The 14,781-nt window shown below is 30.6% G+C and overlaps 2 protein-coding genes and 1 long non-coding RNA gene across 3 annotated transcripts; 2 read left to right on the top strand and 1 right to left on the bottom strand.

Annotated features, from left to right (window-relative positions):
• Positions 1-397: 397 nt before the first annotated feature.
• On the bottom strand, positions 398-3,065 carry LOC109120087 (uncharacterized). The gene is made up of 5 exons (XR_002027531.3): positions 2,841-3,065; positions 1,977-2,066; positions 1,862-1,905; positions 1,406-1,665; positions 398-792 (listed from the first exon to the last, which is right to left on the bottom strand). It is a non-coding gene; the product is annotated as an uncharacterized lncRNA (long non-coding RNA).
• An 8,643-nt stretch (positions 3,066-11,708) lies between these two features.
• Positions 11,709-13,261, top strand: LOC138347859 (uncharacterized). Its single transcript, XM_069296439.1, has 4 exons — positions 11,709-12,095; positions 12,188-12,371; positions 12,603-13,102; positions 13,184-13,261. The coding sequence occupies exons 1-4, from the start codon at positions 11,709-11,711 to the stop codon at positions 13,259-13,261; spliced, it is 1,149 nt and encodes a 382-aa protein (XP_069152540.1).
• On the top strand, positions 12,590-14,357 carry LOC109120093 (GPI-anchored hemophore cfmA-like). Its single transcript, XM_019213481.3, has 2 exons — positions 12,590-13,675; positions 13,749-14,357. The coding sequence occupies exons 1-2, from the start codon at positions 13,376-13,378 to the stop codon at positions 13,941-13,943; spliced, it is 495 nt and encodes a 164-aa protein (XP_019069026.1). The 5' UTR covers positions 12,590-13,375; the 3' UTR covers positions 13,944-14,357.
• Positions 14,358-14,781: the final 424 nt, after the last annotated feature.

Below are 14,781 nucleotides of genomic sequence, written 5' to 3'. Positions count from 1 at the left end.
CTCAATTTTTCAATACCATTGAATAATGGTATGATACTTCAAATAAAGTTCATTTTAACACCAAGTAAACAATTGTGACAACATTCAGTATCTTAATTCAACTAAATGAGTGTTCATTTTCGATTCAAGACATATGTCTTTTGTATATGAAGCATACTGTAGAGAATAGCATGACAAAAGAAATACCGATGATTAACGTCCATGCTAAGCGATGAGCTTGATAGTAGATAGTTGTAGAAAAAGAGTTAAACAAATTTGTTGGTGATCTTTCTTTCACTGAAAAATTTCGTCAAAGACATTGTTGCTTCAATCCTCTTTACTTGTTGTTACTGCTATTTTTATCAGATAGAAACTCCCGAGGCTAGAATTCACAAAGAAAACATGAATAACGAGGACATTTGAGCATTAAAAAATAAACACTAACCACAAGGGAAGTGATGTATAAATTTCATAGCCTAAGATTATAATCTTTTTTTTACAATCAAAAGATTAGACTCTGCACATTTACAACATAAACAGATCTCAAATATCAAACCAACACTATGAACTGAAAAAATGATATTATCAATCAAGTTCTTTCTGAACATCCATAAATTTGGACTTACAAATAGACTCCAAAGGCGGGTAAAGTCGAAGATGTCACATGCCAGTACGGATGCTTCCTAGTTCAACTTTGACACCCTATACATGTACCCAGGAAAGGTTTTAGAGTCGATCCCCGATTTAAGTGTCCAGTTGAAGAAATGTTCACCAAATATGACTCTATTCTCATCTTGATTTTATCAAAAATGCCTGGAATGAATATCATATAGTTATAGATTTAGATTTTCCACCAATGAATGATAAAATAGATATGTAGTTTTTATGGTCTGAATGTGGAATCTTAAGATAAGCGTTAAGAGTTCATTGGTTACTACTATCTATTTAAGTACAAATAAAATGAGTTGTAGATAATTGTATTAAAAAATGATAAATTTACTACTATCCAAGCTAATGTACAACCTGAACAATTTAATACAAAGTAGACAAAAAGTTGACATGTCGATCATCATAAAAATATTTACTATAGTGAAAAAGTACAAAAACAAATATTGAATAATATATCACCAGTTGACCTATATGTGTGTCTGAATTATTTTTTTAGCTTTCATCCATTTTAATAAAGCTTGTCATTTTTTTTAATATGGTATTTTCAGAAATCAAGGTATTCAAGTAAGAGTTATTGTGAGTTGTTCTGTATAAACTATACTTCAAGTTTAAAATGTCAATATTGAAATGTAATCTAAACTGTAATGCACAGGATCACAACATCAAGAAGAAAATTGTTCGATTTGCATGAACATTCATAAACAACCTGATAATAAATCATCAATCTAACTATATATAATGATATTACTTGATATACCTTTCATTTAGGCAAGGGAATGCATTCATATCTTTCATTATTGGTAAAAGAGGGGGAAGTAAAAATCTTCAGTCGTATTTGCTTTTCTTTTGCTCAAGAGTGCTTAATCGGCTCTTTCGAAGAATTTTGATTTCGACAACAGGGTTTATCACAACAACAATGTCACCTCCTGGATAACCAAAGACCTTTCTTCTTACTGCTGCATTTGCGGGGACACTTTTTTCTACTTGCTATGTTTCTTGGACTCTTCGTGTCGGATACTTCAAAAGTAGTGCATAAAATTAGATACAAACGCAATAACAATTTAGGAGAATCCATCCACATGTCACGCTATAACTCTATTGAGAACATTTAAAGTAATTTATGCAAAATAAGAAAACTTTTAACGGACCAGTCGACTTTCTATCCTAAATACTAAAGTTTTCTATAATTACATTGTGCTACCATTACGTTTACCTTGTTCTTCTCTGCTCTGCTTGTGCATTCGACACCAAATGAGCCTAAAGGAACTCATAAAAAAAAGATTTTTGTTACTGTAATACGGTGGAGAAAAACTATATGCTTTCATTACCGGTTGAAGCATCCCAAAGGGTTCTAGTGATCCCGAGAACATGTTTTTTCCTATCAGCTTATCCACCTTGTGCTTGCATCTTTCCATATGCTAGAAAAATAAGAAAACATTAAAATTAGTTGTCAAATGGATCAATATTAGCAGATTGATATGAAAGGGAAGCAATTCAAAGGAGGAAAGAAGACACATGCCCTACTCTACATTCACATGATTTTTTCTCATTTTTTTTAAAAAAAATGGAACTACTCTTAAGATGGAAATATACGTTTGTTGTTTCCCCAAATTCACGTTCGAGTTTCATTGCTCCACATATAGGCTATCTTTGTTATTTTCCTAAGCCATTCACAATACAACTCTCAAGTCAAATTCAAAATTCAAAATAAAAATTTAACTTTCAAAATAGGGAGCTCAAACTTGCACAAATAGAAAAAAAAATTGACAAGTTCTAAAAGAACAAAACCCACAAAAAAGCTCTAGATGCGCTACAGTACTACATCACACAATCTAGTACATATACATTTTCTAAACATATATCAATATAACACAAAATTAGGAACATGAAAGTGCAAAATTCTACCATAAACTACTGAAAAGCAAAAAATACAAGATAGAATAAAAGCATGAACTTGCAAAGATTTAAAGAGAAAAGTGAGAAAAATAAAAAATGGAGAAATCAATTTTCGAACAACCCTGATTAAATCAAACCGAATTAGTAACATGCAAGAATAATATCCTACAACAATGCATTAAAAATCATAATATCAAATAAATATCAAAAAGAACTGGAAATAAATTAGGAATTGAACGATAAAAATAGACATTTTACAATTATCACATATAATACATGGGACAAAAAGAACTCACCCATTTCAAGATGAAAAGAGAAAGCGATAGAGATGATTATAGTTTGCAAAGAGAGACAATTTATTTATTTCAAAAGTAGAGGTGATTTCAATTTCTTACACGTGGATGTAAAGCAACTATTGCCAATAAATATGGATCAGACAGAGCAAACGTAGTACAATTTACTTTGCTTTTGGTACAATTTTCTTATGCAGTGTTAGTCCTCTAAACTGTCCCTTCTAAATAAGGGTATATATATATATATATAGAGAGAGAGAGAGAGAGAGACAGAGAGAGAGAGAGAGGGGGAGGGGGGGGGGGGGTTAATACACATAAGCTACTGAAATAAAATAATTCTAAATTTGTATTTCGTGATCCTAATAGCTAAAAAATAGTGTGGATCCCACATAAGGTATGAACATCAGTCACTAGTTAATACAAAAATTTAGAGTAAAAAATTAGGCAATTTTCACATATAGCAAATAAAAAATTTATATTTGTATGTTATAACAAAGTTTGCATAATTGCGCTCCATAGCAAACATAGAAACTGTATAATTTGCTATACATATACAGTTGAAGCAAATTGTATAAAACGAAGTGTATAAAACAAGAAAGAGAAAGATACTTGGGCAGAGAACTGTATAAAAATGAAGTGTATAATTATTATAAGTATATAGAACGATTATATACAATTTGAATTTGTATAAAATGAGAAAGAGAGAAAGACAAAAGAGACTTGATAAGGAATATACAATTGAGTCGAATTGTATAAAACGAGAAAGAGAGAAATTAGATACAATTTGAAAATTATATAAAACGAGAAAGAGAGAAAGACAAAAGAAACTGGGCAGGGGAGTATTTTTATTGTATAATTATAAGTGTATAGGACGAAAATATATGTACTTGTATGTGTATATACAATTTTCTCACGCTTTATACAAACATAAACGCAATTTATACATTTCGCTTCTGTTTGTATAAGTGAGAAAGGCGGGGGCAGCGAGCAAGATTTGGGAGAGTGGCGAGCGAGATCTGGAAGAGGGGAATACAATATATGTATTTATACAATTTTCTCTGCTTTATACAATTAGAAACAATTTTTATACACTTGTGTTTGAATAAAAAGTGAGGAAGCGAGCGAGAGATTGGAGGAGAGTTCCGAGCGAGATATTTGGGAGAGAGGCGCCTGACAATTTCTTTGCAAACATTTGCTATGGAGCACAATTAAATTAAACACTAGCTACTCCATTTATTTTAGGTTATTAGTTTGCTATTATATACAATTTTTCCTAAAAAATTTTATACGAAAATTCATAGGCTAATATATACAAAAAAAATTGAGAAAAAATATATGAATTCCTGTTTCATGATCCCTAAATGTTAAAAAAAAATCACTACTAGAAATAAGCTATTTACCGGTTACAGCTCCCGACTGCAAATATGTAATCGAAAATTTGGAAAATTTTCCGACTACAATAATCGATACATTAAAATTTATATTGTTTAATTGTTTTTATATTTTACCGAAAATTATTTTAACTACAGAAGTCATAAGTTTTATGAAATAAAGTTAACAAAAAAATTTACTAGTGTTTCGATTACAATAGTCGGCAAGTTATTAAAATATTTTAAATAAAAATAACACCTCATACACATTTAAGGCTACATATATCGAGTTATAAACATACTTTTTAAAAATAAATCACTTATAGAAGATTATTATCGAGTTATAGCATATCAATTAAAATATATTTAATTAAAAATAAATTATAAGTAGTTATTTAAATACTAATTAATATGTTTAAATATTTATTTTTATTTTTACAGTTAAATTTTATTTTATTTTTAAATAAAATAAAAAGGTTTTATTTATTAATTAGTAAGTAGCACCAATTGTGGGATTTGAATTAATATAATTAATAATGGATAATTAACAAATTAGCATATATTAAGGAATTCAAAAAAAAAATTAAATTATTCAGTTTCCTTAAAATTCTCAAATTAATTTAAATCAAATTAAAACATGATTTTTTTCTTTTTTTCCTCTCTATCACGTTTCTCACTCTTCTTTTTGCAGAATTTTTACTCCCTTTTTTTCTTGACTGAGTTTTTCTTTATGTGAAAAAATTGTGGTTTATTTTGATGGACAATAACTTATCAATATTAATTAAATATGGTGGAAGATGGCCCGTCATGTTGGTATTTATTATAGTTTTCTGATTTTTTTTAGTAATCTCTATTAATTCATTGTATTAAGAGTCTTATAAGATTGTATGATATTTATTTTTTTGTTTGGTAATTTTTTTTGTTATTTGTGGATATGTGTAATACTAAAAGAATTGTTGGTGAAAAAATCGTATAAAATTGGTCAACATGATGTTAGTTGTCTGAATTGCATATTAATATTGTATGAAATATGAAATGCTAGTTTGTTTGTCTGTTTCTGATTTGTAAAACAATGTTTGTATTATTTTTTTGACATTTATAATATGAAATGTGCATTATTTGATATTAAAGATTTTTATTTTATTTTTAAATGGCATATTTTTTTGGAACTGTTTTTAATGAGCATTGAGTTTCCATTTTAGGTGATACCACGATGGTTGATATGTATGCTGTTGTTGAAGGACCAAAGAAGTACATAGTAAATTTAAACACAAGGTGTATAGTTGCGGGAGATTTCACCATTCATGTAATTGCAGTTCTTAGATATAGGATACTTTATGAAACATATTTATGTTCTGCCTTTTATAGCCTGAAGAATTTCATAGATGCATATGTCATCCTTGTTGAATCTATCCCCTGCGAGAGTACGTGGAATATACCCAGTTATATTTCAAAGCTTAAATTGATGGCTTCCGATCCAAGTAGATCAGTTAGAAAATCGCATGTTGAACGCTGAAAGGAATTTGCTGATGTGAAATTCAAAAGGTCAAGGTTACTTGTAGTAGATGTCGTCAAGTTGGACATAACAGGAAGACATGTTCAAATTATTTTGTTAAAAAATTATTTCATGATTTTTACATTTTGTTACACAACATGTTTTGTTTTATGGAATGAATTTGGTATAATTAATATTTGAGTAATTGTGATTTCTTATTATTGTCCAATTATAAATAATATTGAAACACATTTTGTGTCCGTTTTCAATTTTTTTTCCTATACTAATATTTAGTTAAACAAGAATCATACATAGTTTATACAAAAAACATATATATTAAACAACTTTTTAAACATATAATTGTACAATAAAACTCTTCTTGAAATAGTTCAGACATAGTTTATACATAGATCATACATAGTTCGTACAAAGTTCATACCTATGGATAAAAAAATACATGATAGTTGTCATACTAAAACGATAATAAATCAAAAGTGTGATATCATGTTCATGCTAGTAGTAGTCAGACTTCATACATATTTCATCCAGACAGTAATTAGACTTCAAACATAATCAATAATTGAAGAAAGATTCATACAAAAAGGCCAACAAAATAGAAATGTAATGTCATGCCCATACAATTACTAATCAGACTTCATACATACATCAAGTTATGTATCAATTCAAACATCATTAAACACTGTCATATAAATGGACAACCAAATCAATTCATACACAAATCATGAAATGAAATTCTAAGGTACTTTCATACACAAATCATACAACAGTAATACATCAATGTATATATCAATTCATACAACATTTATACACAAGTCATACAAACTAATATATCAATCCACACAGAATTCATACGATATTAATACATATTACTAGTGTTTGAATGATGTTCCATTTTATATATAAATTGATGTATGTATGAAGTCTGATTACTAATTGTATGAGCATGATATTACATTTCTAATTTGTTGGCTTTTTTGTATGAAGTCTGATTACTAATTGTATGGGCATGACATTACATTTTTAATTTGTTAGCTTTTCTGTATGAAGTCTGATTACTAATTGTATGGGCATGACATACATTTCTAATTTGTTGATTTTTTTGTATGAATCTTTCTTCCATTATTGATTATGTATGAAGTCTGATTATTATCTGAATGAATTATGTATAGAGTCTGATTACTACTAGTATGAATATGATATCACATTTTTGATTTATTATCATTTTAGTATGACAACTATTATATATTTTTTGATCCATATGTATGAACTTTGTACGAACTATGTATGATCTATGTATGAACTATTTTAACAAGAGTTTTACTGTATAATTATATGTTTAAATGTATGAACTATGTACGATTCTTGTTTAACTATATATTAGTATAGCAATAAAATTTGAAAATGGACACAAAATGTGTTTCAATATTATTTATAGTTGGATAATATTAAGAAATCACAACTACTCAAATATTAATTATACCAAATTCATTCCATAAAATAAAACATGTTGTGTAACAAAAAGTAAAAATCATGAAATCATTTTTAACAGAATAATTTGAACATGTCTTTCTGTTATGTCCAACTTGACGACATCTGCTACAAGTAACCTTTGACCTTTTAAATTTCACATCAGCAAACTCCTTCTAACATTCAACATGCGATTTTCTAACTGATCTACTTGGATCGGGTGCCATCAATTTAGGCTTTGAAATATAACTAGGTATATTTCACGTACTCTCGCAGGGGATATGTTCAAAAGGGATGACATATGCACCTCTGAAATTCTTCAGGCTATAAAAGACAGAACTGAAATATGTTTCATGCAGTTTCTTGTATCTAAGCACTGCAATTACATGATTACATGATATTTCATAATGGTGAAATCTCCCGCAACTACACACCTTGTAGTTAAATTTGTACTTCTTTGGTCCTTCAACAAGAACATACGTATCAACCGTCGATGGTACTACCTAACATGGAAAATTAATGCTCATTAAAAACAGTTCCAAAAAAATATGTCATTAAAAAATAAAATAAAAATATTTAATATCAAAAATACACATTTCATACTATATATGTCAAAAAAAAAAAATACAAACATTGCATTATAAATCGGAAACAGACAAACAAACTAGCATTTCATATTTCGACCAATTTTATACTATTTTTTCACCAACAATTCCATTAATATTACACATATACACAAATACCAAAAAAATTACTAAACAAAAAAATAAATATAGCTTTCATCATCACAAAAAAAATTAACTAAACAAAAAAAATACAGTTTTCATACAAAACTCATACAGAATTATATCAACATTTACCTTCATATGCCAAACAGAAACATATATTCTTATTTCAACAAAAAAGAAACTTTATACATAATTGATACAAGTTTCATATAAGGTTCATACACGATTAATACAACTTTCATACTTCAATGGTTCACATAATTATAAATACTTATTTTTTGACTAGTGACTAAATACACTGCATCATCAAATTCATTTTTTATATTTTTTTTTCATAAATCAAGTATTACGCGAATCTTCAATTTTATTAAAACTCAAACACATATACTTGTACATGTTGTTTTTCAGATACTGTATATATACCAAAACATTGTTTCATCCCCAAAAAAATATTCTATAATCTATATCAGATCTTAAAATAACAAAAAAAAATCGACACAATGTTCTCCATGTTAAAACCCAACAAATCATAATCAAGACCAACAAATCATAATTAAAACCAACCTGATGAATTCCACCTTCCACCATGTTTAATTAATATCGACACAATGTTCTCCATCATAGCAAATCAATTTTTTTCCAACGTCAAAATTTCTTCAATTACTAAAAAAAAACAAACTGATATCTGCTGCAAATCTGAAAGAATAGTGAAAATTGTAAAAAAAAAAAAACTTGTATGTTGATGTCAACTTGTTAGAGCTTTTTAAGGAATTTAACCAAAATTTATCCTTATTTAAACTAATTTGAGAGATTTAAGGCAACTAACTAATCTGAATATTTTTTAAATTTCCTTAAAACGTGTTAATCAATTAACACCAATTAATAATTATATTTAATTTAAGTAATAAAGGATGCCATTTTCCATTTATATTTTTGTCCATTTTTTATTCATTTTTTTTAAAAATAATTTTTTTAATTATTTCAAATAAACATTATAGTTTATAATAATATGCTATAGGTTGAGATATTAAATGTTATATACTGAAATACAAACTCTAATGCTATATCTTGAGAATATTACTATAGAAAATGCTATATACCTAATTTACACATATTTTAAATCGGCGACTATTGTAGTCGGCAATTTTGCATATTTTTTTAATTAAAAATCAATTTAATTTTTGATTAAGGTAAAGTAATATAGTGAATTCCCCTGTTCGATCCTGGGCATCGAACATTTCACTTTGGTAAATATATTTTCAGTTGATAAATTCATTAATTAAAAAGAGAAAACTACTGTACCGTCTCTCTAAATGAAAAATCTTAAAGAATTAGAGCTGTTGTAAACTCTTCTTTAGAGTTGTTAATAAATCTTAAAGAATTCACGTTAGAGAAACGTGAATTGTTATTTTTAGGAGACAAATGAGGTTTGTTTGAACAAGTCTTTTTTAAAATTTACAAATTTTTTAGGATACTAAACTTATTTGTGCTTGCCTTTTTCATCTTAGTAGATATTATGTCTGGCAATTCATACATTTAAATGCCACTGCAGATTTGAGATACATTGTGATTCCAAGCAACATGTTTTTCGTGATGCAGAGGAGAGATATTTCTTAAGTACCACTTGAAGTAAATCAGCAACTCCCCTAGCAGATGGTAAACATCATTTTGGTTATTTATAATAGTGTTTTTTTTTAAATTATAGTTGTGAGGAAGCAGAGGAGGATTATGCTTCTATTGAAAAAAACAAAGAATTTAATAAGAAAGCCTCTGAATAAAGCTTAGTGAGATTAGAGTAAGATTTGTGTATTTTCTATCCTCCTCAAGCCACACTTGTAAGATTATACGGTATAAACTAAGTCCTCATGAATTAGTAGTAAATTGTAGGCCAAATACATACGCAGGTCCCTAAAGTTGTTCGCGCTTTTCTCCCAGGTACCTCAACTAACCAAGATTCCTATTAAATCCTTTAACCCCAATAATTTGATCCTTTTAAATATTTTTGGCTGATGTGGAGCCAAATTTCAATAATTTTTTTTTTGGTAATTAGGCGCGTGAGATGAACCTTCCCCACGTGAAAATTTTGACCAATACAGTCCAACCAAATTACACGTCAGTGCCACATATTATATCATCAAACCTAAAAATCAATTTTCTCCCAAATCACTTTTAACCCGTTTCTAAACGAGAAAACCCTAAGAATCTCTCATTTTCAATTACTTTTACAGCTGAAATTCTTACATTTTATAGTGATTTCGAGTGTTTTGTTGAAGGAATCATCGAAGATTGCAGACGATTTTGGAGTTCATTCGCGATTTTCGAGTTGACGAGTGTGAGGTAAGTGACGAACATGTTGTTGTGGTTGTGTGTTTTTAATATATGTGTTTATCCTGTGTTTATTATTGATATATACTGGGTTTTAATATCAATGTGGTTGTTGTTGTTAATATCTAGATAAAGTTAGGGTTTTTTGGTTTTTATTGTTCATAACTGTCAGAAAAATTTGGAGCCTTGTTTCAGGGAGTCTTATGGACGCCATTATTATAACTCGTTTTCATCATGGTGGTAAGTTTATTCAGGACAAAACTGGAATTACTTATAAAGGGGAAGCCGAGGTGGAATATGTTAATATCGACAAGGATCACTTCTCAATAATCGAGTTACTTTTTTACACTAAACAATTGGGGTATATTACTGTTGGTGGGTTCTGTGTTAAAGACCCCACAAAAAATGACTTTATTGAGGTGGACACTGATTTAACATTAGTAAATCTCATCAAAGACCTAAAAGATGGTGACTTTTTAGACATTTATGTAAAGCATGTGGTAGATAATTTAGAAGTGATCACAACAGGTTTGCTTTGTGGGTCTGTCGTTGAAGAAGACTTAGAAGATATAAATGTGACTGCAAGTGAAGGGTTAAATCATGAGGCTGAATCTGAAAATGTTAATGTGGAAGTTGAGCCAGGAGATATATCAGATCTAGATGTGGAATGGACTGAATCAAATGAAGAAAGTAGTGATGACTCTCAAGAGGATGCTATTCCTGATGTGGATGACTCTGAGGTTGATGAAGAATTAAGATCTCTTAGAAATGAAAGGAGAAACAAAGTGAAAAAGAAAAAACCTACTCAAACTGAGGAAATAAAGCTTGGAACAGCTGGTGTTGATAAAGGCTTTGAAGACATAGAAAGGAATAAGGCTGCTAGATACACTGGAAGACTAGGGGGTGATGAGCAATATATAGATAGCTCAGAATTGGACAGTGAAGACAGTAGGGATGAATTGGATTCAGAATTTGTGAAGGGTGTTGATTTACCAAGAAGAAGAAAAAGTAAAAAGGTAAGATTTGATCCTGATTGTGTTGTAGCAATTTTTGAGCTTGGTATGGTGTTTGAAAGTGCTGAACAATTTAGAAAAGCTGTTGCAGACTATTCTTGTCAATATAAAACTAGGTTAAAATTGAAGCCTAATGACAAAAAAAGAGTTAGAGTTAAATGTGAGGACAAGAAATGTAAATGGTTGCTGTTTGCTAGTATAGATAAAGATTCTGGTGATTTTGTTGTCAAAAATTATTATCCTGTGCATGTATGTCCTCAATCGACCAAGAACAAGTTGTGTACATCTAAGTTTGTTGCAGAAAAGTTCAAGGATGAAATAACCTGTCAACCATATATAAGATTATGGGAAATTCAGGAATTAGTGAGAAAAAAATTTGGGTTATATGTTGGAAGAACTGTTTGTCATAGGGAAAAAAGAGGATTATCAAGGAGTTCTTAGGTGATTAGAAGATGGAATTTTCAAGATTGTGTGATTATGCAGACATGATTAAACATACTAATCCTGGTACTTCCTGTTGGGTGAGGACAGATAGAGAGTCTCAGCCAGGAAAAAATTTGTTTGTTTACTTCTATGTTTGCTTTGATGCATTGAAGAGGGGGTGGTTGGAAGGATGCAGAAAAATTATTGGTTTTGATGGATGTTTTCTGAAGGGTTCTTGCAAGGGAGAATTGTTGGTTGCTGTTGGTAGAAATGGAAATCAACAGATGTTTCCAATCGCATGGGCTGTTGTTGACATAGAGACAAAACATAGTTGGAGTTTTTTTCTAAAGTACTTGATAGAAGATCTGAACTTAGGCACAGGACATGGACTGACTGTTATGTCAGATATGCAGAAGGTTAGATGGTTTTTGCATTGTATCTTGTTCTATTATTTTTTTTCCTGTGTTGCTAATACTTTTTAATGTTTGCGCTACAACTGCTTACATAGGGCCTTGTACCAGCTTTATGTGAGATGCTACCAGATAGTGAGCAGAGAAGGTGTGCTAGACATATCTGGTCCAACTGGCATCAATTATGGAGTGGTGAAGAAAGAAGGAAACAGTTCTGGAGATGTGCTAAGTCAAGTTTTGAAGTGAAATTTGAAGATGAGATGGATAAACTCAACAAATTAGGTAATAAAATTTGTGAGGACTTGTTGCATTATGAAAAAACTACTTGGTGCAAAACATATTTTAAAGAGCATTCTAAGTGTGACATTGTTGAAAACAATATGTGTGAAACTTTTAATTCTTGGATACTAGTTGCTAGACATAAGGCTATCATAACTATGCTAGAGGAGATTAGGCACAAGATAATGGATAGAAATATTGCAATGAGGTAATTTGCTGAAACTTGGATCTCAGATATCTCTCCTATGGCTAGACTAGTACTAGAAGAGAACAAAGATCTTGCTAGATTTTGTGAAGTTAGATTCAATGGTGATATTGGGTATGAAATCTTAGATGGTCAATACAGACATATTGTTGATATAAGAAAGAAGACATGTACATGTAGAACATGGCAATTGAGGGGCATACCATGTCAACATGCTGTGCTTGCATATCAGCACAAAGGCATAGAACCTGAACATGAAGTGGTACATTGGTATAGGAAAGAGACTTTTTTGAAGGCTTATAATCATTTTCTACAGCCAATACCAAACATGAAAATGTGGCCTCACACTAGTGGTGTAGTGATTGAACCTCCTGAACCAAAAGTCATGCCTGGTAGGCCACCAAAGTGCAGAAGAAAGGCAGAGAATGAGCCTAGAAAAAAGTATGGAAAGTTATCCAAAAGAGGAGTAAAAATGACATGTTCACTGTGTCATCAAGTAGGCCACAACAAAAAATCTTGTCCAATATTGGTAAGTTATTATTCTCTTCTAATACATTTACAATAAGTTTCAATTATTTACAATAATCAATTATTATTACTGTATTAATAGGCTGAAATGGGACAAACTGGAGGCTACCCAAATAGAAAACCAAGCTCAAGCCAACCATCACTGTCTAGCCAACCATAAAGCTCAAGCCAGCCACCACTTTTTAGCCAACCATCAAGCTCAAGTCAGCCACCACTTTTTAGTAGACCATCAAGCTCAAGTCAGTCACCAATATTCAATCATCAAGGCAGTTCTATGTGTTTTGATTCTCCAGCTGTTAGAACAGAGCAACAACCTGCTAAAAGCAGAGGCACATGCAGAGGTAGAGGCACTGGGAGAGGTACTGACAGAGGAACTGGTAGAGGCACTGGGAGAGGTACTGGCACTGCCAGTGAAATTGGAAGAGGCAGTGTTTTCAACATTGGAGGTGTATCAAGTCAGCAACCTGATCAACCAAGGGCTGTGGAAGCTTCAATATCAACAGGAAGACAAAAAAGGACCAAGACTATAGGATTTGGCATCTATACAAATGCAAGTGGTAGTCAAACCTTTAATGTAAGTGTATACATAATTTTGTTCATTTCTTACTCTACTATATAAAGTCTCATTTGAAGATATTTCCATGCAGCCTGGTACTTCAGGAGAAAAAGTTATCAATTCGAGAGTTTATAAGGATGCATCTCCAACAAATATTGATATTGGTTATAAGCCTCGAGGACTCAAGTGGAATGGTGGAGATGCTGTCACTGGTTCACAGTTGCAATATATCACTCAGTCAAGGAAAAACAAGCGTGGAACATCTAGTGCACCAAAGAATGCCTAATTTATGTATTTATGTAGACTAGTCACTTTTTGGTTGTGTAATTAGCAGCAGAAATTTGTATTGACTGCTTTAAAACTTGGAGCTCACTAGAGCAAATTAATGGCATGAATGATCAATTTAACTGCTTTTGAGACACAAATTATCTTCATTCCTTCAATTAGATCATTACAATAAAAACACAAGGCATTTACAGTAGAAAAAATGATCTAAATTGTCCATAAAGAACACTAGAATCTACCATACATACTTTTATGAAGGAATCTAATAGAAGACAAATGAATCAACTAAGATTATTTTTTACACAAATCCAAGTAGCCAATATCACCCCTACGATGATGCATATTATCCATACTTTTCTTGATCGATTCCTCTCCAATTCATATGTTTTGACTCTTTTCAACAAACCCCATATCACCCTCCTAGCTTGAGCAGGCATTTCATCATCATACCATCAAAAATATCCACATCCACCTCGTGCCTACAAAATTAAAGAAAAAAATTGAATTATAAATAAGGTGATTCTTTACTATATTGGACAAAAAAATGAATTTGATTTACCTTTGAAGTTTTGCAACAAAGGAACCTACGTCCAGGATTGGATTGCGTCCATGAGGTCTTCATTTCCACAACAATCCCACATTGACATAGTACTTTCGCAGTTGAAGAAGAAGAAATCGATGAAGAAGATAAATTCGACATTGGAACTTAATGATTAAGAAGAAATCAATGAAAAAGAGATATAAGAGGAGAAATAATGATGAAGAGAAACAAAAGAGGAGAAATAAGGGATGAAGAGAAACAAAAGAGGAGAAATAATGGAAGAATGAGAGAAATTAGG

Source organism: Solanum lycopersicum, chromosome 4 (genome assembly GCF_036512215.1).
Source record: "Solanum lycopersicum chromosome 4, SLM_r2.1".
Taxonomy (NCBI): Eukaryota; Viridiplantae; Streptophyta; class Magnoliopsida; order Solanales; family Solanaceae; genus Solanum; species Solanum lycopersicum.
This window is presented reverse-complemented; position numbering and strand designations above follow the sequence as displayed.

Excerpts from the sequence above, each read along its gene's own strand:
- LOC109120093 (XM_019213481.3), top strand. The coding sequence starts at position 13,376 with ATGTGTTTTGATTCTCCAGCTGTTAGAACAGAGCAACAACCTGCTAAA. Across the intron at positions 13,676-13,748 it reads GTGGTAGTCAAACCTTTAAT|CCTGGTACTTCAGGAGAAAA; the intron begins GTAAGTGTATAC and ends ATTTCCATGCAG.
- LOC138347859 (XM_069296439.1), top strand. The coding sequence starts at position 11,709 with ATGGAATTTTCAAGATTGTGTGATTATGCAGACATGATTAAACATACT. Across the intron at positions 12,096-12,187 it reads TTATGTCAGATATGCAGAAG|GGCCTTGTACCAGCTTTATG; the intron begins GTTAGATGGTTT and ends CTGCTTACATAG. Across the intron at positions 13,103-13,183 it reads AAAAATCTTGTCCAATATTG|GCTGAAATGGGACAAACTGG; the intron begins GTAAGTTATTAT and ends CTGTATTAATAG.